This window comes from Rhipicephalus microplus, chromosome X (assembly GCF_043290135.1).
Source record: "Rhipicephalus microplus isolate Deutch F79 chromosome X, USDA_Rmic, whole genome shotgun sequence".
Taxonomy (NCBI): Eukaryota; Metazoa; Arthropoda; class Arachnida; order Ixodida; family Ixodidae; genus Rhipicephalus; species Rhipicephalus microplus.
In genome coordinates, this window is record NC_134710.1 from 126,276,645 (window position 1) to 126,300,723 (window position 24,079).

At 45.5% G+C, this 24,079-nt stretch overlaps 2 protein-coding genes across 3 annotated transcripts in view; one reads left to right on the forward strand and one right to left on the reverse strand.

The window, feature by feature from the left end:
- LOC119176823 (uncharacterized) overlaps nucleotides 1-424 on the reverse strand; it is an 83,995-nt gene extending 83,571 nt beyond the window's left edge. The window contains exon 1 of one of the 2 annotated variants that reach the window (XM_075877609.1): nucleotides 329-424. The gene's annotated coding sequence lies outside the window, so the exon portion shown is untranslated. The remainder of the gene's footprint in view (nucleotides 1-328) is intronic. The other variant, XM_075877610.1, reaches the window with a different exon arrangement.
- LOC119176824 (uncharacterized) overlaps nucleotides 1-24,079 on the forward strand; it is a 119,530-nt gene that overhangs the window by 10,997 nt on the left and 84,454 nt on the right. The window contains exons 2-11 of the mRNA XM_075876426.1: nucleotides 4,656-4,802; nucleotides 6,159-6,356; nucleotides 8,149-8,418; nucleotides 8,979-9,097; nucleotides 12,486-12,593; nucleotides 17,672-17,849; nucleotides 19,156-19,294; nucleotides 19,642-19,745; nucleotides 19,902-20,070; nucleotides 22,471-22,568. Of these exons, the coding sequence (XP_075732541.1) occupies nucleotides 4,661-4,802; nucleotides 6,159-6,356; nucleotides 8,149-8,418; nucleotides 8,979-9,097; nucleotides 12,486-12,593; nucleotides 17,672-17,849; nucleotides 19,156-19,294; nucleotides 19,642-19,745; nucleotides 19,902-20,070; nucleotides 22,471-22,568 (1,525 nt within the window). The 5' untranslated portion in view covers nucleotides 4,656-4,660. The remainder of the gene's footprint in view (nucleotides 1-4,655; nucleotides 4,803-6,158; nucleotides 6,357-8,148; nucleotides 8,419-8,978; nucleotides 9,098-12,485; nucleotides 12,594-17,671; nucleotides 17,850-19,155; nucleotides 19,295-19,641; nucleotides 19,746-19,901; nucleotides 20,071-22,470; nucleotides 22,569-24,079) is intronic.

The window sequence follows — 24,079 nt, forward strand, 5'->3', positions numbered from 1 at the left end:
ATTTCGGATTGTCGGTGATACGTGAATAGAGAAATTCAGTACCATTGAAAGGAATCGATGGGACGACCACGACTCTACGAAGAGAATATGCGCTCTCCTTGTGCTACGCGTAGGAAAATGAAGCCCGAACCCGCAATTACTGCATGGTTACATGCACGATATAAGTAGAAAAGCCATCAATATGTCTAGCGTTTTTAGTGCGCCACGCCAATCGGTATGCTAGTATAGAAGACAACCACCTGAAACAAGTATTTGCCATCAGACCGACTTCAAAATGTCGTAATATCTTCTCGTGATTCCACGCGTAATGAGCTCTAATGCACAGTACCTCTGACGCTTCACCAGATGTAATCATAGTATGCGCTCGCTGGCGAGTGCATCTGCGCGCTCAAGTGCAGACAAAGCGGCGGCAGATGCATGAAAGGGTCACTGCACGTCGATAGGCACCATTAGGGGACTACCGCGGGAGGGGACTAGTCTTATGGCTGCGTGCACCGTGATGGGCACGCGGCGATGCACGTAAGTCGCTGTGTTCGCTCAAAATAAACCGCTCCCTCCGGCGGCACGCAGCGGCGGTGCATGCGGCCGAGAAACCTTATGGCGGGGCCTCTTTTTATAAACCTGGTTACTGCGCTTCATGCGAAGTTAGGCGACAAGACGCTCTTCTTAGGTACGTCGAACTTAAACATGCCACACGAGGCTGTTACGAGCTCGTACTCGTGTAGCTTAATTCCATCCGAGAATACGGCCTCTTTATTGTCACTGTATCCACTAACGAATTTTTTTTTCCTTGCTTGAAGTAACAACTCCGCGACCACCCTCGCACGAAAGAGTTGAACAAGGCATTTTTTATGTATCGAAAACTACAACAAAACTTGTTGCTGGGCGAGTTGGTGCACGTGTATGCCGTGCAACGAATATTTCAGCGCAAAAATTGAAAATGATGGAACTCATACAGGAGAAGAATCCTTGCGCACAGTGTTTTCTTCTTCTCTTTTTCTGAGTTGTTTCATTTTCTACTTTTTCGCTAAAAAAATAATGTTGCACGTCTTATCAAAAACTGCCCCACGCGTACATAAAGCGGAGAGTCGTCATAGACAAATTGATTTTCAGCTAATGGCAATTGTAATGATATCCGTATACGAGGAAGTTACGTTTCGAATTACAGCTCTGTACACTCAATAACGAGCTAAACAAAGCAGGTGAGATAACTGATTATGATGTAGTCACTTGCCGCACAGAGAAAAATCATCAACTCTTAGGTTTCGACACAGCCTGCGATTGCAACTGCACGTGTGCATTAAACACAGGGTCGCCCAACCTCGAGCGATTTACAAGAAGGTAAACAGCAGCGACAGCATAGCTCCAGTTGCGGCTCGTCATAGTTACGACTTTTTTAAACGGCTGTCTACCTCGAAAGAGTCATTACTTTCAATCAACGATTGGGGTCATTACGAGTGTCGGCTGCCGAGTGAAGCTAAACTGCCGGATGCAATTATAGAACAGTGCATCGTGCTCATCTGTCCCTCCTTGGGCAACTAAATTAAGTACAACAGACCCTTGAAGTACGCTTTGTACTGAATTAACGACATACCCCTTGCATCACGAATGAAAACAAGCCGCAAATCGAGGTGGAGCCATGCCCGTGCGGGAGGATTCGTTACGCGCGAATGCTGACTCACTCGACAGAACCTCGCACGTCTTACCGACACGCATAATCATTATGAAAGAAAAATACAAAGCAAAAGTACTGAAGGACGGCGCTACACATGTTGATGCACAGTCGTGCTCGCTGCACACTAGAAAAAGTAAGCATTGGAACGGAACGCATCACCAGTGGTGCAAGCCCACTGAAGTGGCGTGACCTGAGATGTTGAAAGTGGGTCCGCTGGGCCACTATTTGCCGCGACGTGCGCCTGCCTCTTTGGTGGACAGCTGTAAAACCAGACTCTCACTGTTAGAACCCTAGATGAAGAAAGTCTTATACTTTTGTTCCGTTTACCATTCGCACCGAGACTATTGAAACCACTGTGGTTAACAATCTACGGAGGCTCGTAAAAGACAAAACATGTAAAACCTCCTGTCGACGACAGCGAAGCGTCCTGTCCAATGGGGACTGTTGCACGAACAGATGATTCTCTCTTACTGCACATGCCTCTAATGGTTAAATTATTCGAACTTTTTTTTGTTTTGAGCGAATGCGTTAAACAATTGCAGCATATCTACGGAGCGAATGATGATGAGTGGGGCGAAGCGTCCGTCCGTTCGTTTCTGTCTGTCTGTCTGTCTGTCTGTCTGTCTGTCCGTCCGTCCGTCCGTCCGTCCGTCCGTCCGTCCGTCCGTCCGTCCGTCCGTCCGTCCGTCCGTCCCGGTTACGCCTGACGCAGAACAAGGTTAGACTACGAGGAGCTTCGCCCCTAAATATCAAGTCGATCAAACAGAAACCATCAATCTTAAAAGCAATGCGAATTCGCTCTTGAGGCAGAACTATCCTCTATAGTTAACCTGGGCGCGATAGAAATCACTTACTGAAAGAACCGAGCTAGGCTTTGTCAGGATCACGGAGATGCCGGGAGCACGTATATTTCAAGCAACCTCTTCTGCCGACCAAGTGCGCTGGTCAGCCAAGACGGTGGCCCTTCGCACCGCGGGCCAAGTCCAGCTGCACGGGGCAGACGCTGTTTATCTTGGATGTCTAGCCACATGCAGGCCATGAAACATATGATCGTCATGGCGCTCCTAAAATAAACCTCTACGCTGCTTGCTCCGTTCGTTAAGAAGCTAGCGTTAGGAAACATAAAAAAAACACCGGGGCAATACTAAAAATGCGGCAGCACAAGAGATAGAATAACAAGGTAAAAAAAAAGGCAGGAGGGAAAAAAAGACTTTTTTTGCGTCCGAAAATTTCTTTCCTGTAACTCCAAAAAAAAATGAGGACAGGAATGCACCCACAAAAGCACACACGGAGAAAGCTGCGTTTTCTTTTTTTTTTTTTTTTGAAAGCACAAACAAAACTTTCTGGTCACGTACCAACAAGTGTTTTCCTTGGGTGGCTGTCCTGTTGCGTAATTTATGGGATAGTTTTGACCTCTATACGGCGTGATGCTGTGTTCGCCACTATCGGTGGAGCTTCGTGGAGGTGCCAACTAGTTTTATGCGCCAATAAGTACTTAACGGCTGCATCGCCGATCCACTAGCTCTTAGCTCGCGCGCTAAGCGGCTGGGTAACCATGCTGGTGCCCTGATATACGTATGTGCTTTAATCGGGAGCAGATAAGGAACAAGGTATGCTGTTCCACGTCAGATTCTCTGCATGCTTTTTTGTTATGTCGTCCCTGTTCTAATAGTGCAAATTCATTTAGTACTATTCTCTCTGGGTCGCAGGGACCGTGATTTCATTGCTTTATTGCATTTACTATAGTGACATTAGAGTTTATTCGCGTTTCTATATAGTAAGTTCTTAGGTTGTACAAATCTCACATATTTACTCAACAAGCTATTAAAGAGGGAGACAAGACGTGCGCTGAATGAACTAAAGGAAAAGTATCTAGTATCTTGACGTCAATATTTAAGGTGTGTTGTGGAAGTAGGATGCGCCATACGCTATAAATGCCTTCAACTTTTAAATTAATGTACTGTTGACAGAAATCTAGTGTAGGATCAGTTCGTACGAACAGCACTTTCACACGGAAGTCTATAAAATGAGGCTATCTGAACAAGCGGCAAATTGATGCACATGAAGATGCATGCGGACTGAACGAGGCGCTTGTGAGATGTGCTTCGTCTGTATGCACTTTCACCTCTCATCAAAAGACGTTAAGAGACGCTGTGCAATGAGCTGTTGTTTCCCTAAGTCTACAATTGCCAGCAGTAACTATACGCAATCTAATGGTCACTTCTGCACGTAATCGCATGTAGACAAAACACGCACTGTGGTGGCGTTCTGTTGGCTATGTTAATCTACCAGATGAAAGTGCTATTCGCGGTGGTGACTTCTTGCGGCTGCCGCAGTACCATAGAGACAGAAGGCGAACAAATTCGTGTGCATTCATTTAGGCGCGTATAAAGCACCCCACGTAGTGAGTAATAATCGAAGCATTCACTATTGTAATATTGTAGCGCCCCTGTGTGTTCCCCAGTAAATTATTGGGAAATTAAATCAACCGTTATTTCGCGGCCGCTCCTGTCAGCGCTCCAAAAAGGTTCCCACGCGCGGTCGAAATATTTCTGTGGTTCCAGGCAAACACAGAAATCGCCTCTAGGGTTAAAAAGCGAGCACATAAAAGTTGCCGAACTAAAGCTCAATAGGACTCAGTCACACTTTTAGTATACAGCGTATCATACGATCAAACTGACGTCCCACCTACAATCAAAGATATCATGCGGTATATGGCTGCACGCCAAGCTAATGTGCCTTCGTATATCAATACTGAGATTCACCTCCTCCACCTCGCCAATGCTATTTGATCTTTGCATTCACTGTAGAGCTTAGCTTGTGAAGCATGCTCCATGAAGCAAGATACAGATTTACTATTTTCTCGATCCCTTCCTTGTCCTCACAGAGGCATCCCACCATCAACTATATGGCAACACAGGTTTTCTGCGTACACGTCAGCCGGGCCGCACTGACGGTCACAACCTTGCCTTTCACGCAGCAACCATGTCTGGTCTTGGCAGGCGCCACCTGAACGACCCAAACTCGGATGCCTACAAGGCCCACATGGCAGCTGTCCTGGAGCGCATGCGCAAGGAGTACGAGCGCAAGCAGCGCGAAGAGGCAGCGCGCCGAAAGAAATACCGAGGTAATTACGAATGTCTGAATGGCGAACGCCTTCGGGAGGTCATCCTTGTTCGTCGCAAAAGTGTGTTGAATAAAGCCCAGCCGTACATGGTATGGCTCGTCTCGAGCAGCACCGAAGCCTGTTACACGTGGCAAAAAAGATTCGTGCCACTACAATACCAGCAGCTTCACGTTGTACAGCGACGCTTCGTTTGGTTTGTTCGCACTTCATATCACTGCGCGCTCGCACTTTTCTGGAGAGAACGAAACGAGTAGTTCATTACCGCTGTGTCGGAGGATACACTCAGACGTGCTCCATGCTCGCACGCGTAGCGCAAAAACATGTTTTAGCGGATGCTTACGAATGTTAATCAGTATTTAAAAATATAGTCTGCTCAATGTTCCGCCTGTATCTATTGGTGCTTTTGACGTTCAATAGCGCTTTGTTTCGATAAAGAACAGGAGAGGTTTTTGGAGCGAGAATCAGCTTGTTGCAGTTATCAGTGCCCTCGCACATGAGTACCCTGTATACTTATCTACACTATGTACAAGATAATAAATCCCTCCCCGGACCTCGTAGGACGCAGCTGCACATAGGAGCTTTTTTTTACCTGGACTGCCAGAAAATTACCGTTTATCTGGTGGTTAACCGTATGGAAATATGCGATGTTTGATGTAATAACTTTTCAGATGTTACTGGAGTTTCTATAATAATTTACAGCTATCCGAATTCACTTTCACAGTTTGTGCCGAGATAACGTTTAACGCACTAATAAATATGATTTCATGTCTCGCCACAACAGACGGTGATTCGCAATGAGCTGGATTAAGATCCCAACAGAGCCTGGTAGACTTACTCAATGTAATGCACGATGCACGACCCAAATACATATGTACATAAGCATCTAATGTATTGCCATGAACATATGATAAAGAAAAAAATATGATGCGTTTAATGGTATATAATAGCCCGGAAAAGCACTGTCAGTCCTTTTTAAAGAATTGTAATACTTGTCGGAATAAATATTTTAATGTTTAGCTCACAACATCTATTCGTATTTTTCACTTCGCATATGCAATATCCCTTCTGGTTTGATGCTGACAAAGAAGCAAAGGAGGATTCTCGTAAGTTAAGAACAGGCACACAAATTCGAACATGCGACACAATTAGGTGTCCCAAGCTTCTTACGTTTGAGCGAGGTTAAATAGGATAGCACGACCGGATGTCTGTGGGGTACTTCTGACATGCAGCAAGACACAACATAAGCAGGAATACGCCTCCCGCTTAGCAACTTTGATAGCAAACGAGTGAGTTTTCCCTTAACAAGACACATTCGTTATCTCAGCGCTAAACGAGGGGGTCACGACCTACGCGCAGGCGATGCCATCAAGGTGGACGCTGTGGAGGTGTACGCCAAAGACAACGCCAAGCACCACCACACGGAAATGTTCGACAACCTGGAGTTGAGCGACCCTCCGCTAATAATACGACGCGGCCAGTCATTCTTTCTGGCCATCCGTTTCAAGCGTGAATACCAGCCCGGAACCGACGAAGTTCAAATCGACTTCAGCATCGGTAAGAGCCCCCAAGCACGTTATTTAATTCTGAACAAGGCAGGCGTGTTTATTGTTGTGCTCAGATACAGATACACAGGTACAACCTGAGAAGCCTGTGCGGTCAAAATTAACCCGGAGCCGCGCTATTTCGGCGAGCTGCATCATCATGTTACGGTTTCGGCTCGTTTAGCCTCAATTTTATTTTTACTCAGGAATGTTTAAAAAGGTCTTTCTTCGTCAACCAACAAGACGATCTGGTTGACCGACTAAATATGTAAATAGAACACCTGACACGCGCATCCAGCAAAAACAAAGTTGATCATTCGTGGTGTATGCACGTACTATGAGAAATAAAGAAAACGGTATCTATCGCTTCTTTTCGCGAGTCCTCATTTGCCGCATGATATAAGATGATATACAAGTAAATTTTATTTCGGCGAGTCGCGCTTCCCACGGCACGACTTTTTCATAGAGTGCACTAGACAAATACCGAGACGATCACCTCGTTATCGCGACAATCACTGCGGGCATCCTGTATTAGAAATGTCAACATTCAGCATCTCGACATCGTAAAATATTCCACACCCAGCAATGCTCAAGGGTGTTTTTCGCAGTGGCGATATCCTTGCAGTACAAGTTCAATCACCATTATGTCAACAATATACTGTGAGAGCAGTCATCAAACTATAACGTGGACCCTCAAATGTTTTATTACGCTGAGGCCTAAGGGCACTCTTTTATAACAAACAATTTTCTGTTTTTCTGTTTTTTTTTACCCACGACTTACTCTGAATTAGGTGGAAAACAATTCATTCGTGACAGAGATGTCTGCAACATCTTGTAAGGTAGACATGTTCTGGAAAGCTCCGCCACTATCTATCTGTCAAGCTGCAGTCACTTCAGAACATTTTTATTAAATTTAAATTTACCTAATAATAGTAATAATAAATATTATCTGGGTTTTTTACGCCCCAATACCACCACATGATTGTCAGGGATGCTCTAGGGGAAGGCTTAGAAAATTTTGATTATCTGGTGGTCTTTAACGTGCACTCGCACAGAACAGGGGCCTCTACCTTTTCGCCTCCACCGAAATGCCCCTGCCGAACTCGAACCCTCGACCTTCGGGTCAGCAGCCAAGCACCCTAACCACTGTGGTAGACAGTTTGTCTAAGTCGCAAGATAGCCCTGACATGGCATGGTTTCCAGCTAAAATTCCATCCCAAGCAAAATTTATAGCGTATTTGTATACTCGAATGTCACGCGAAGGGTGGCTTTTCATTGCGTCCAGGGAAAAAAACAGTTTCGGTATTCGATAGTAATGTGAGTGTCGACTTGTAGTAGGAAAAATCTGAAAAGAAAACTCGCGTTACATTCTAGAGTAAATACTATAATGAAGCATCAAATTTCGTTCCCTGTATCGTTATCGGGTTTCACACTTGCTAGACACACCGGATCTAACATAAACATGCAGGACCACTCAACACTGAGTACTTGATTTCCCACTCCAAACGTGTGGAATTCCAGTGAACTTACCTTTACATCCATAACGAAGTCGAGATTAAGTGAAGGGCAACCGTAGCGAGTTGAGACGATGTCGTCTAAAAGCAAGTCGATCTCGTTGTGCCTATAAAGTTTAGCCAAGGCGTCATATCTGATCGCAGTTCGAGGTGATGTCGTTTAGTGGTATCTATGGTAGCTAACCATGTTGCAATGAAGCTATACTGAACGCCCACTTGGCGCTGGCACGTGTTGTTGGTTTTGTCGAGGGTTGCCTCCTGACGGTATGCGCTCTTGACGAATGGCTACAGGTCCCAACCCGGAGATCAGCAAGGGGACCTTCATGAGCCTGCGTGTGCCGGACACCAAGGGCGACTTCAGCCGGCCTCCGCAGAGCTGGGACGTGCGCCTGACGCATCACGACCGCGCCATCATGTCCATCGAGGTGTTCGTGCCGGCCAACGTGAGCGTGGGCCTGTGGCGGATGGCCGTGCTCAGCCGATCACGCGCCAACCCGATGGCCAGGGACAAGTATCGACATCCGTCCGACATCTACGTGCTATTTAACCCGTGGTGCCAAGGTATCATCATCATCATCACCATCATCATTATTATTATTATTATTATTATTATTATTATTATTATTATTATTATTATTATTATTATTATTATTATTATTATTATTATTATTATTATTATTATTATTAAAATCTTGAAATCTCGTAGTAGAAATGTATATTTATATAGGAGCTTGATTGATATGTGGGGTTTAACGTCCCAAAACCACCATATGATTATGAGAGACGCCGTAGTGGAGGGCTCCGGAAACTTCGAACACCTGGGGTTCTTTAACGTGCACCCAAATCTGAGTACTCGGGCTTACGACATTTCCGCCTCCATCGGAAATGCAGCCGCCGCAGCCGGGATTTGAACCCGCGACCTGTGCGGGTCAGCAGCCGAGTACCTTAGCCACTAGACCACCGCGGCGGGGCTTTATATAGGAGCTTATGTAATGTGAACTCGGACTCGTTATTTGCTTCCTCCAGAAGACAATTAAAGTTGCCAGCGTCGATGGGAAATGGGCAGATGCAGTAACGCGACTTTCTTCTTTTTTCTTTCTAAACTGCACTCGTTCTTTCAGATGACGTAGTGTATATGGAAAACGAAGACTGGCGACGAGAGTACGTACTCAATGATGTTGGCAAGATTTACATGGGATCGTGGAAGCAACCAGAGGGCCGACAATGGATTTTTGGTCAGGTAGGCATGTGTGTGTATAAATTGAATTTTAGAAGCAAAAATGGACGCTATAGTATTGGGCCCGAAGCCTGCCACTGGAGGCGCGTGCGCTGCAATCGCTGTGACGTGCAGGATTGGATCACGTGATCTCGCCTCGCTCTGACGAAAGAAAGTTGGTGGTTGGATGCGTTGTTTTAAGCCGCGACTTAGCGTTGTTTTCATTTTTGAACAGCGTTGCATTGCTCTGACGTGTGGTGCGGGCTTCTGCAGACTACACAATGCGAAAAGTCGCAGGAAAAGTTACCGCGGCGGCGTGCTGGCTACGTATGCAATGCCACTGTTACCTCTCTCTTTCTTTGTTGTGGTCCTTATTTCGAGCCCATGCATGGGGTTGAAATGAGCACAGACCATGAATGTTCACATAAAAGCAGATCGTTTCAGTTTCCACACGGGAGCCTCAATCACAACTAAAAATGATTGTCCAAACGATCCGATCATGTATATTTTAAAATAGACTTAGTAGCGTACATGTGCGGGAAATTGCCATTATTACCTAAACAAAATGTGCACCATTGTCTGAATTTTCAGACAGTCAAGATAGCCTGCAAGTCCATTTTTTTCCCTTTATTTACGCTATTTTCCCCCTATTTCGGTCTAATTCGCGGCCAGTTTCTTCGGCGTGTTTGACCAGCACGTTCGACGAAACCTTCATTTTTACTTCATACATGTGCCGGTCCAGTCTTTGCTAAAGCTTACTTCTCTCGTCAAGGTAACCTTCACGGCAGTCTGCGACACCACCATCCTCCTCCTCGGTCGGCCGTCCCCCGTTTGTGTACCCGATCACACGGGTTTCCATCCGTCAATTGTGGCGTAGCCAGAAGCTGGAACCCTAAGTCCGTGCCTCCCCTCCCCCCCCCCCCCAAAAAAAAAGAACAATCCATGGTATCTGCGCACAAAGTAATGTCCCCATCCGACAAAAATTTCTGCCAACGCCCCTGCCATCCGCGACTTCAGCTCACAAGTTGAATTATTTGCTTATAGATTACCTCTGCAGAATGGGCCATAGCCACTGTCACTTCCTTTCAACGTTGTCTTGATCTACAGGCGAAAATGTGGTTAGCTTTGGAAACTGATTCGTCTCCTAAGAGCTGCCTTGAAATATTACACAGCTTATGAATGGAGCTGTAAAAAGAAAGAAAAAATCTGGACATTGGCAATTTTACTGAAGCATGAAACTGCCGTGAAGATCACAGTACGCAAGGGCTCGAAACATGCACATTCAAGGGCACAAAATGATACGGCTGGCTGATCGTATTTTTTATCATAATTTACCTGTTTATAGAACTCTGTAACTGAACCAATCATTCATAATTTTCACCCATGTGTGGCTCGATGGCGATCGAATGTTCAACGTGTCACCACCATAGAAATTTTGCGCAATAAATATAAGGATCGTGCCACAAAGAAAAGTTACAACTCTGAATAAGGCACGCGCGTGCGTGATTCTTACATTTTCCCGCAGTAATAACAGAAAGGTTGCGCCATTATGCGACTGTAATAATGCTGTGTTTCTTCCCAAAAATCGTGGAATCCACTTGCACAGTGCTTCATAAGGCTATGTGTGCTAAACAAAGATGTAATTTGCGCATGCTTGTCATGTCAACCGCGGCCCCTTTTTAGATGGAAACGTACAAAGAATTAAGTACCGTGGTTGGACACATTTATTACAGCAAAGATAAGTTTCTTTACCGTTATTACCTGTTTGATTGATATGTGGGGTTTAACGTCCCAAAACCACCATATGATTATGAGAGACGCCGTAGTGGAGGGCTCCGGAAATTTCGACCACCTAGGGTTCTTTAACGTGCACCCAAATCTGAGTACACGGGCCTACAACATTTCCGCCTCCATGGGAAATGCAGCCGCCGCAGCCGTTATTGCCTATTTGATACTTCAATTCGACACGGAATGAGTTGCCACCTTTTACAGAGGCGGCGTGCTCGGCCCTCGTGGTTTTCATTCAGGTGGCCATAGCAGACGACGTCGGTAGTCAGGCATTATGAGAAGCGTAAAATTTTTCCAGAGCAGTTATTTAGCTATTCGTACAGTCAGGGAAGAAGCTGCAGCAGTGTTTAACTGATTTCGTTGAGTGGCGTACAGAAAAATAACAAAAATAGGAGACACGAAAGCGGCTGCGGGCTGCGCGCGAGAGGGCGGCGCTGCGGTCCAACCACGTACTTCACAGGGACTCCTCCGCATGGTGGCGCCACGGTATGTCCTGGCACCTAATACAGATTTGCAAAACTTAAATTCTGAAAACAAAATATGTGCAGTGTCAATTTCATGAAAGGGAACACGGGAACGCATGGCCTTCGTGCTCCGGTGGCAGCTGGCAGCGCGTTCAAGCGGGAGCGAGAGCAACCAGAGTCTCTCTTCGCGTCTTCTCGCGGCGAGCAAAACAACCATTCGTTGCTGATATAGAGCGACAAGCTTGCAACCCCTCCTCCTTCTAGGCGATTAACAGCTCTGGCGTAATTGCCTTGAAGCAGGAGAGGGTCGCAATGGTGCCGTTGGTTCCATATTAGCAACGAATGGTTGTTCTGCTCGCCGCGAGATGACGCGACAAGAGAGTTTGGTTGCTCTAGCTCCCGCTTGAACGTGCTGCCAGCAGCTGCCGGAGTGCACACGCCACACGTTCCCGTGTTCCCGTTCATAAAAATTGGCACTGTACAACCTCTCGAGAAACAAGGGCATCTTAAAACTGCTAAAGCATTTAACTGGCATGGACTGAACGCAATATATTCTGCGTTTCATGTCGATTAAAACCATTTGAAGTGTAGCGGTTTCCGTGTATCTTTCTCAGGTGCTATTTTGCGTGTTCGCTAGCAATATGGAAGCACTCAATCTAAAGTCGATCATTGAAGAACAAAGTTGCGAACTGACATTTGTTGAGAACAGCTGTCTGAAGCGGGTAAGAGTGATATGGCAGAGAGAGGGCGAAGTGAGCGGGGCACACCCTCCCCACTGTCAGTGTTTCTGCCTGTCACCATATTGCCGCCTCAACAGCACCGAAATGCTCACACAAGCTAACCGTAGCCCCCCCCCCCCCCCTCTTGTAAACAGAAAATCCTGGCACCGTACATCACAGGTTGCCACTCACGTCATTATTCCGCAATGAAAAAAAGCAAGAAGAAAGAGGTTACCCTGACACACTCGCTTTCTTCGTGTCAGTTTATGTGCGCTGTTATGTATAAAAAAATCTAAGCGAGTACGCTAGGAAACAAAACGGATTTTAAAAGCGACGATGCCATCAGATCGTTCCAAGTTTTGGAAAGAGTCGAAGTTGCGTGGTGAGTTGAGGCAGCATATAATTGACTTTTTTTTTTCTTTTCTTATGTGGCTGTTCTAGTTCGGAGACATGGTCCTGCCCGCGTGCTCGCTTGTCCTGGACAAGTCAAAGCTTACTTACGCCGCCAGGACCAACCCAGTGAAAGTGGTCCGCGCCATCTCTGCGATGGTAAGTTTAACACTGCGAAAGCGCAAGACCTTCCTAATTGGGGCATTTAGCTATTCCATTTGGCGCATATCAATACTTAAAAAACAAAGTAAACAGAGGTCCAAAAGCGAATAGAGACTCCGCACGTTATCGACCACTGTTTTATAAGTATTGGTTATCGATCACGGTTCTCTAGGTAAGTATTTTCGGTGAGCCCTTAATTGACGTGTATATCACTCTCTTCAAATAGTTGTGTTAACTCTTTTGATTGCCACAAATCTCACCAGCCCTCATAGAAAAGATCGAGTGAAAGGGGCTTCTTGTTGTCCCACAACAATAATCGGCATCTAGCTTGATTTCCTTCCCTTGCACCTTCGCCGCGCGTCCGGCACTTTCAGGTCACGAACGTCTTGCTCATTATCAGCGTGACGTAGGTTTATTGATAGAAAAGTGTCCAGCGCCGAGTCGTCAAGGACGGAAGTGCAGGCATGCCGGATGAGGAATATTGTTGTGGGACAAAAAGACACCCTATTTGCTCGATCTTTTTTTTAAGTGAGAGTATACCGATTTCTTAAAAGAGTTCACATGTTTTTTTTTAATAGAGCCGTATATTGCGGTAAGTAGGCACACACACACAAAAAAAGGGCCAAAGGACTGGGACTCTTACATATATATTTATTCGAGCTGAATCAAACAGTTTCAACAACTTTCTTGTTGCCAAAAACGTGACTATATTCATCGTGACAACAACGCGGCTGTCCTCCTGACAAAAATAGGGTCTGAAGCTTGATATATTGCTTCTGTAACCACTTTTGACTACTTTCGAAGCCATCTGTTCAGCTACGTCTGCTGTCTTCTTGGCGGTTGTATCGGTCCTAGAATCTCTCCGTGGTAGTTGTCACCGAAATTGAGAGGGCTCGTACTTGGTCTTGAATTATTGGTCAATAATTTCATGAAAGTCTCAAGTACAACAGACGAAATAGAACTGGCAGAGCCATCAAAGTTGATTAATAGGCGTAAGGTATGCGATGTAAGAAGGTATAACATGGAGAGAATTGAACACGCTCTGAAAAACGGAGGAAGCGTCAAAGCAGTGAAGAGGAAACATGGGATAGGCAAAAATCGGATGTATGCACTAAGGGACAAAGAAGGCAAAATAACTACCAATATGAATAGGATCGTTAAAATAGAGGAGTTTTACAGAGATCTGTACAGTAGCCGGGACAACCACGACTTTAATACTATAAGAACTAGCAGTAACCCAGATGACACCCCACCAGTAATGACAGAAAAGTCAGAAAAGCTTTGGAGAGCATGCAAAGAGGCAAAGCTGCTGGTGAGGATCAGGTAACATCAGATCTGCTGAAAGATGGAGGACATATTGTGTTTGAAAAACTAGCCATCCTGTTTACGAGGTGTCTCGTGTCGGGAAGAGTACCAGAGTCTTGGAAGAACGCTAACATGATCTTAATACTTAAGAAAGGAGATGACGAGGACTTCAAGAATTACAGGCTGATCAGCTTGCTCTCTGTAGTATACCAGCTATTTACAAAGGTTATTGCTAACAGAGTAATGAAAACATTAGAATTCAATCAACCAAAGGAACAAGCAGGATTTCGAACAGGCTACTGAACAATCTACCAAATTCATACTATAATCAGGCAACAGAGAAATGCTCAGAATATAACCAACCACTATACATAGCCTTCATAGATTACGAGAAGGCGTTTGATTCAGTAGAAATATCAGCTGTCATGCAGACACTGTGGAATCAGGGCGTAGATGAAGTATATATAAACATCCTGGAAGAAATCTACGGGGGATCAACTGCTACCATAGTATTGAAGAAGAATGGCTATTTGGGCTAGTTGGTTTGAATTCATGGTGCTTCATGAAGAAAGCAGCAGAATACCAATCAAGAAGGGTGTAAGGCAGGGGGACACAATCTCCCCAATGCTATTTACCGCGTGCTTACAGGAGGTTTTCAGAAGCCTAGAATGGCAACAGTTAGGGATAAGAGTTAATAAAGAGTACCTTAGTAACCTGCGCTTCGCCGATGACATTGCATTGCTGAGTAACTCTGGGGACGAATTGCAACTCATTATTCCGGAATTAGACAAGGAGAGCAGAAAAGTGGGTCTTAAAATTAATCTGCAGGAAACGAAAGTAATATACAACAACCTCGGAAAAGAGCAGCACTTCGAGATAGGTAATAGTGCACTTCAAGTTGTAAAAGACTATGTCTACTTAGGGCAGGTAATAACCGCGGAGCCGAACCACGAGATTGAAGTAACTAGAAGAATAAGAATGGGGTGGAACACATTTGGCAAGCACTCTCAAATTATGACAGGTAGATTGCCACTATCCCTCAAGAGGAAGGTATATAACAGCTGTACCTTGCCGGTACTTAGCTACGGATCAGAAACCTCGAGACTTAGAAAAAGGGTTCAGCTTAAATTGAGGACGACGCAGTGAGCAATGGAAAGAAAAATGGTTGGTGTAACCTTAAGAGACAAGAAGAGAGCAGAGTGGATTAGGGAACAAACGGGCGTTAAGGATATCATAGTTCAAATCAAGAAGAGGAAATGGACATGGGCCGGGCATGTAGCGCGTAGACAGGATGACCGCTGGTCAATAAATGTAACTGGATTCCCAGAGAAGGCAAGCGAGTTAGTAGGAGACGGAAGGTTAGGTGGGCAGATGAGATTAAGAAGTTTGCGGGTATAAAATGGCAACAGCAAGCACAAGTCTGGGTTAACTGGCGGAACATGGGAGAGGCTTTTGTCCTGCAGTGGACGTAGTCAGGCTGATGATGATGATTTTCAGTGTGGACGCCAAAGCTTTTGGTACTGACTGCAAAGCAAGCAGCATTTCCATTCAAAATGGACAAGAGGATGTGTGATCGACAGGCGCGAAAGAGTGAACCAGTGAGCGTGCTCTGTCGTGCGCCATAAATGTAACGTGCCAATACAATTATTGCTATAGCCAATTTAGCTAATTATGCCGAAATGACATTTCACATATGTGTGAAGAGACACACAACATCTATCAAGTCATACGTTGCGTGAAGACTTTTGACAACGCTTTCGTTCATTTCAGTCATGTGTTACTGACGTTACCTTGGCTAACGGAAGAGAGTTAATAAATGATGTGGCATCGATGTTCACTTATTTAGCCTGTCCGATCACGATCGTGGCAACCTGCGGTGCGTGCCTTATTGTTCAATTGCAGGCTCATCTTTTATTGTTATCCTCGTCTTTTTTTGCCATTCAGATACTTATTCAGCAGAAAGCATTTTCATTATCGTATCTTTCTATTATGCCTCAATTCACGCAAGTTAGCTTGACTCTTTAATGTATAAAAGGCAGACAATGACACGTTTCGCATTGCGATGGATTTACTTTTTTTCAACACGCACACAAATGACAAAATTCGCTAATTAGGCAATCACACGGGTCGGGTAAAGCCCGACCATAGTTTGCTGAAATTCGGAGGACGCATCGATAAGGCATCTCATATTTAACAGAAGAATGAGCACAATGTGAGGCTCAATTTCAATGAACCCGAGACGCCGCCTCAACGGACTGATAGACGCGGTACATTCATGCGCTGGTCGACCTCGACTGTATCTCTTTTTCACAATTATCGCCCTCCATCTCACTTCGTCTCACAACTAATGATGCCTCGCAGGAAAAAAAAATGACCGCTATATCCAGAAAATGAATGACGTTAGGGGAGCTTGCTCGGAGGTGCACGGGGTGTTTCTTGGCGAGATTATTTCTGTAGGAAGGCTTGTTAGTGAGCCGGCGCATGATCTGCACGTCGAAAGTAGTGCTGTGAGGCACGTCCCGCGGCCGTCACTGCACAGTGTTGGCCACGTCGATCGGCACGTTACCCACCTCTGCCCCTCTCTGCTATACTGGCCGCTGCCGTACGTAAGTGGAATGCCTAACGCTCATAAATGGCAGACGTAGAGCTATCAGGCGTTTTTCAACAAGGTTGAGAGCAGGCAGGTGAGGGGGCATAAGAGGAGATCGGTACCTGTGCGTAACACTCACAGTAAGAACTTGTCACACGCTGCCGGGCCTACGAAGCTACAAAAACGAAGTGGACGTAGTCGCGAGAAGACGAGCGCGCGGGTCATCTAAAACCGATGCCTCGGGAGGCGGTGCGCCATCTAGTTAGTATTGTTGGAATCACAGGAGAGGCAACCGGAGTGGCGACCGGAGAAGCGTACACTGGAACACAGGTGTCCACGCCAGCGATGGCCGGACTAGGCGTGAGCATAAAAAGCTTGTCGAGCAAGCTGCTAAAAAAACTAGTTGTTGGAATGATCGGTATACTTTGTAAACATATTTATTTAACAGGTGTGACACCAAACATGTGCAGTTCAAGACACTGGAGAAGTGCGTACAAACTCACGTCAGACGCCTGTCGCTAGTGTCACTTTTTTTTTTAAGTTTGCAGCTGTTAAAACCTGGAAGCATGAATAAATTAGCCAAAGGCCACGCTCCTCTATTTATCTCTTTTAACACAAACAAAACGCTAACAAACAAAGTATACACTACCTCTGCGCTTACTGCCCTCCAACTTCCAAGATATCCGGAAAGTTTTATGCTAATACGCCATCGCTTGAGTGTTAGTTGTTTGTTCACAGCCACCAAGTAAACAACTCCCACACGCTTTCCTGGCGCGAAAGAGATTACGATCGCCCATCGCCGACAACTGTTGCTAACTGAAATTTTGTGGTTCGTCGTTGCAACGTGTTGGCATGATTACGTCGTTATGCTTCCCTTAAAGAAACACGAACAAAACCACAGTACCGAGAGTAGAAGTGCCTTCTAAGGCACTTCCACTATCGCCGCCGTCAAAATCATCTTTTGGTTCTAGTCGCCTTAGAGTTGCCGCACTGCAATCACTCCCATGGCGACGACAATGCTTATGACGCTCAGCATAAACGGCAAAATTATTCGGTAATAAAATAGTTCGCACTGTATTTTCCTTATGCTCACATAAACCCTCATAAAATTTTATGGGGAGGAATATTCGCACCAGATGAGTACATTACTACAGCCGCGGGGCTTTCAACGCTGACGCAGGTTAACAGTGCAGACGATGGTGGAATAGTCACTGGCAACTGGTCGGGCAACTACGACGACGGCACGGCGCCCTGGATGTGGACTGGAAGTAGCGCCATCCTCGAGAAGTACGTCAAAACTGGTGGCACCTCCGTCAACTACGGGCAGTGCTGGGTCTTCTCTGGTGTATGCAACACTGGTGAGAAGCTTTATGGAAACTGTGCCGAAAGTTCCCCTTAATTTTCTTTTTGCCAATGCAATAATAGTAAGCAGGTTGAGCTGACGGGTCTCTGACATAAAAGCAAAGCAAATGAGTTTTTAAAAATAAGGGGCTTCAAAGTGCGATATCAAAAATTTTTGAAACGCAATAATATCCTAATTAATCAAGTTTCACTACATATACTCTAAACGAAAAAAAGTATGGACCATCTACCCATAGGGAACCATCATGGGATGCGAAGCAGCAGCGTTGTGCACGCCGTTGACCCGGCTGAAACGAACATCAACGCGGGTGCTTAAAGAAAGGTTTAAAGCGAAACTGTGTGTAGCCTTTACTCGAGTAAACGTTTCTCTGAAACGCAGACACTGGAGGCGGGCTGGGTTTAGTGTAAATTTTGTGGCAGATAAACGAGCCGAATGAGTGTTTCCCCTCGATGTGATGTGCGCTCGAACGTTGCGAGTGGTAGAGAGGATGAAGCGAGAGAGATGACACGTGGCTAGCGGCGACATGCCAGAAAGAGAGTGACGTCAACGCACGTGCACTGCGAGGGAAGGCGTTAACTACTTGGCACCGCCTCAGCACCTGCGGCCAGGGGAGCACGGTGCGGACGGAGAGACAGCGTCACACAGGCTACTTAAAAAGCTGCTTCGCATATAAAAAGCGTATGTGGGGCGTCTTTCTGCTGCACGACGGTAATCTTCTTCCATATCGCGTGTCTTTTCTTGCGTTATCGCCATGCACCTAGATTCTCCCGATCCTGAACGGCGCATGACTGTCAGCTTGACGTAGCACTCTCGAGGCAAAACTTGTGAGCGCACAGTTTACACGCTGTGGTGGTGTCTAATGCATTCGGTTGCTGACGTGAAGGCGCAGTGGCCACATTTTCGATGGAGGCGAAAATGCTTGAGGCACGTATTTTTAGATTTGGGTGCACGTTAAAGAACCCCAGGTGGTCGAAATTTTCATAACCATCCCACTACTGCGGCGTCTCTCATAACCATATGGTGGTTTTAGGACGTTAACACCCAACAACTATTATTAGTGAGCGCATGGTTTCCGAGAAAGGAATCGCAAGCAAGCCGGATGATGATCGTCCTTGTGTGGCAGAATGACGCCCCAAATGCTTCCGTATGCCTAAGGTCCCACTGAGATATGCCTGCCCGATAGAAGCTAGTCCTATAGCTTACTAAAGGCCATAATACTGAATAAAATGGGCCTCGAGACTTTCATGTGATTGTTTTCGGAAACATTGCCTCTCATTGTTCTCTTTTCGGCAATTTCGCAGTGTGCCGTGCACTCGGTATCCCGTGCCGTCCAGTTACGTGTTATGCGTCTGCCCACGATACGGACGAGAGCATTACCGTCGACCGCTACTTCGACAAGGAAGGCGAGGAGCTCAAAAAATACTCCAGGGATTCCATCTGGTGCGTAAATGCTCGATTTAAAACGGAAACACACCGCGACTGCTGGTCTGCACATTTTAACAGCACACATTTCACAGATGTGCACTCCCACTGATATATTGTTTGCTCGTGGTTAAGTAAAGCAATTTAGTGAGTGCAGGAACACTTTTTATTGGAAAGATCTATAGGCGCCTTTATTATTTCTAAGTACATAAGTTTTTTGAGGGCAATTTGGATTTTTTAAAAGCAAGATTGTTTAGAAAAGGATAGAAATAACCCGGAGTACTACGTACAGTGTACTTTGCTGAAGGGTCACACAGCTGTCACGACTGTACAGATTGAAGACAGCTTCATTTTTTTACCTTCAGGAATTTCCACGTGTGGAACGAAGTGTGGATGGCAAGAAAGGACCTTCCATCAGGCTACGGCGGATGGCAGGCTATTGACGCTACGCCACAAGAAACCAGTGATGGTACGGTGCACATAGCATGAAAAAAGTCTCACGTAACAATTTTTTTTTCTCCGTAACCTATTAAACTGAAAATTTCCTCGTAAACAGTGTAATACTGAAACACCAGTGCTGACGTCGAAAGCAGCCGTATTCCAACGAAGCTCCTCGTTGACGCAGGCTTCTACCAAGTCGGCCCGTGCTCAGTGATGGCCGTCAAGAAGGGCGAAATAGGCTACATGTACGACTCGCCATTCGTGTTCGCCGAAGTCAACGCCGACATCATCCACTGGAAAGAAGACCCCGAAAGCGCTTTCGGTTGGTCTCGAAGCAAGACGTTGACATACCAGTAAGCCTGCACAATTTTATTTGCATTGTGCTGTCGTTGCCCATCAGTGGGGACGGAAAGGGAGGGGGGGGGGGGTAATTGAAGTTGTCGATAGGCTTGCGTTTCCTGATTTCGTACAAAAAAAAAGCACAATTGCGGAACAACTAGTGGTTTGGGGTGTCGCCAAAACTCGAGTATTTGAACGACAGTCGACAACCTAATAAGCGTACACAGGGCAAGCATCAATCAATGGAAAGTTGATAAAATATTTTTTTGAATCTGTACTCTACTTCTGTTACCAAATTTTTTTATTTTTTAACGTTCCTGATACTTCGATTTTCCGTGCGAGAAGTTCGCACGTCAGGCTAACAAGCGAGAAAATATTTTCATGCTTCTATACAAGAAACACGGCAATTTTCATTCAATTCAGTGTGTCCGTCTACGTCTATATGCCATCACCAACCGTTTGTTTTTATTTAGCCTGGACAACCTACCGAATTCACCGTTCACTCTCACTTACTACCTTTAAAAAAAAGAGGGTGAGACAGGGTATGTAAGACATGATCTGTCTCGTAGCTGTGTCCCCGTTATTGTAGCTTTATCGTAGCTGTGCCCCCGTTATTGCGGGTGCGGATGACGAATGTATGATATGAAAAGAATAGGGCCTGAGAAAACAACAACTATTCCAGAATGCTGTCACAGGCCTACATTTCTGAGGGGCCGCATTGGGCTAAAGTCGAACGTGGCTTTTGCATATGAAGGTGTTGATTATCGCTGCTATAATCGTGGATTCACACACCCAGCTGTAACACCAACATAATGATCGCTTGGCGAATCAACATAGGCAGCAGCGCTGCTAAATCACCATTATCTGTTGATGAATCGCCCCGCCGCAGTGGTCTAGTGGCTAAGGTACTCGGCTGCTGACCCGCAGGGCGCGGGTTCGAATCCCGGCTGCGGCGGCTGCATTTCCGATGGAGGCGGAAATGTTGTAGGCCCATGTACTCAGATTTGGGTGCACGTTAAAGAACCCCAGGTGGTCTAAATTTCCGGAGTCCTCCACTACGGCATCTCTCATAATCATATAGTGGTTTTGGGACGTTAAACCCCACATATCAATCAATCTGTTGATGAATCGTCTGGCCGTCCAACATAATAATAATGATGATGATGATGATGATGATGATGTCTGGGTTCTGACGTCCAAAAACCACGATATGATAATGACGGATGCCGTAGTGGTGGGTTTTGAAAGTTTGATTTATCTGGTGTTCTTTAGCATGTACTTGATCGAACCCACGATTTTCGACTCAGCAGCCGAGCACCGTAACCGTTACTCCACGGCGGTGATCTGCTTCATTAAAATAATTATCAACATATTATAGTTATTTAAAATTATTAACGCAACGAAAATATGACAGAATTGCATGAGAGACACCGTAGCAGAGAGCTCTGGAAATGTTGACCATCTGGAGTCCTTTAACGTGCAGCTAAACCCAAGTACACAGACCTTGAGACTTTTCTTTTCACCTGCGTCAAAAATACTGGATATTTGTCTAACGTTCCCAAAAACCATTCAGCGACATCAGTATAATAACGAAAACTACAACGATGTAGCACATTTCGGACTCTCAGACACCCATATTCAGCAGGCCACATACAACAGAAGAAACAGAAGATTTTGTCATCGGTAAGGTTTGCAGTAAGCGTGTTTCGAGAAGGCTGGCAACCGGGTCGTTCCGCTATTATATAAAGATCACGATAACACACAGGTACGCGTCTCTATTACAGACAATGCAGAAGGAATTGTTTTTCGGCTGGTTGGTGCTTGCTCAAATTTATAATGTAGCACAAAAAAAGACACGATGGGCACACATAAGCACACAGCACAAGCGTTACTAACAAATTCTGTATAAGTTGTTAGTAGCGCTACTGGTGTGTTTCTGTGTGTTGGTTGTGTCTTTTTTGTGGTACATTATCAATTTGTACAGACAATATCAAAATAGGTCTCACCAGATATGACATATGCGTATTTTTTTCTTTCAAGTAGTTCTTAAAAAATGACTCCGATACCAAGGAAACACTGATAAGCCACCATTAACAATCAAACCTGTTTACACACTAGCTTTCCGCCAAATAAATCGCTGCAATAAATACAACGTATTCGTAATGACATCTCATCATAACAAGCTTGAGAAACAAGTGCCTGCAAAAGCATGTTGGGGCAGCGCTACAGCAGTTACGACTGGCACCGTGGAATGTGGTAGTTCATTGTCATTTTCATTTTGCTCTCCTGTTCTCGTCCGTATGTGACACTTCAGGTATCTGTGATTGAGGAATTGTTTCTAAATGGTGTTATGTGGTTGTCATATTGCACATTCTTCTCTCATTCTATGCTCTTACTCGAAACTTTATTTGCAGTGTGGGCCTCGGAGTGTTGACAAAAAAAGCCAACGTTACGATCCGAGATGGCATGGGGGATGCCGAAGACATCACGCACTGTTATAAAAGCAAAGAAGGTATGTTCAAACCATTGATCAGCAGTCATAAAATCATCTATCAAACTTGCAATTATCAGTATTACACAGAAAAAATGTGACAGCTTTGCCAGAAAGGCGAAGCGATGAACGCGATAGCAACAAATCGGAAGGTCACGCACAGAATAGAAAGCAGATCGAAACATGCCACTCATTTCTCACTCACAAATGACGCACAAAACGTACTCACAGTTACGGATGCACGCGAGTGAGCGTCTGATTTGTTACTTTGCTGTGCCTAAAAGTGCGCGCTTTTCGCAAACGAAGAGTGCAATGATTGCAGTGATCTCTGTGCATCCAGTAACTACAGCAGAATCGTTCTAGGTAAAGCCCGAGGCCAGCCAAGGCGTACGACCTTCTCTTCCTCGCCGTCGCGAGATAAGGGCGCGTGAGGGATTGTCGCTCCCCTTCTCTAAGCCGGGCTAAGTACGCGTAGGAGATTAGAGCGGGCGCCGCCACGCGATGTGGCGACGCGCGTTCATTGCGCCATCTTGCTGGTAATGCTGAGAATACAATTTTCCCTCGAGATGCTCGTGAGCAGCGGTAAGTGGTAGTTATAAGTAGCTGACTCAGCGGTTACCGCCTCGCTTTCACGACCCAGAGGTGCCACACGTTCGGTTCCCCTCGCCGGAGTGTTTTTTCTGTATTTTTTCTTTCTTGCGTTTTCATGCATATAGATACGTATACATATACGGTGCATGACATCGATGTCGACGCCGGTGGCGAATCCAGCTGACAGTGTCTATATAATTGCTATTGCAATAATAAGTGATTAAGCACGCAAAGCATAGGAACTGATATAGTGGTGGCGTATTGAAAGAACACAGTTGTCTTGTGTTCTAATGGAACTTTGGAGATATTTTACTGCTGGAGCTCGAAAGGTAAAAGTAGTCATAAGTCATGTAAAAGCCGCTAGTTTCTACTGCTCATCTATATAAGGGCTCACATCTGCTTCTCGGACGCAGTCCAGACATTTTGTCCCGCAAAGGGCCGGTACAGGGAAGGAGGTGTGAGATGGAGGGGGTGGGGGTAACAAGATAACAGCGAACATTCCCTATTGAAAGCAGGCCTGTAAGGGTTATTTCTGAATGGGATGCCCATAAACCCAACTTTTAAAATACGGACGCCGATTCTGAAGTATATACATTTTCGTTCCAGGTAGGTTTCACCACCAGGTGACCGCATGGGATGCCTCACAAAAAAAATAATGCATAAGCAAGCCACCTGTGTAAAGCTTACAACTCCCCTCCCCTTACAGAAGCGTTACTAATCCGAGTAGGCGAAAAAATACCAGCACCATTCAGCAATGCCACTAACAGCCTCAAAGTGATATTAAACTATGGAACGAAGACTGTCATGTGTGGACCGCGGGCCGCTAGAGAAAATTCCGTGGGCCGCATGTTTGAGACTCCTGATCTCTATTAATGCTTTAACTTCCACTGGTGGAATCCCTCAACGGTGCTGTATACCTCAGTCTATACAGAAGAAGCATA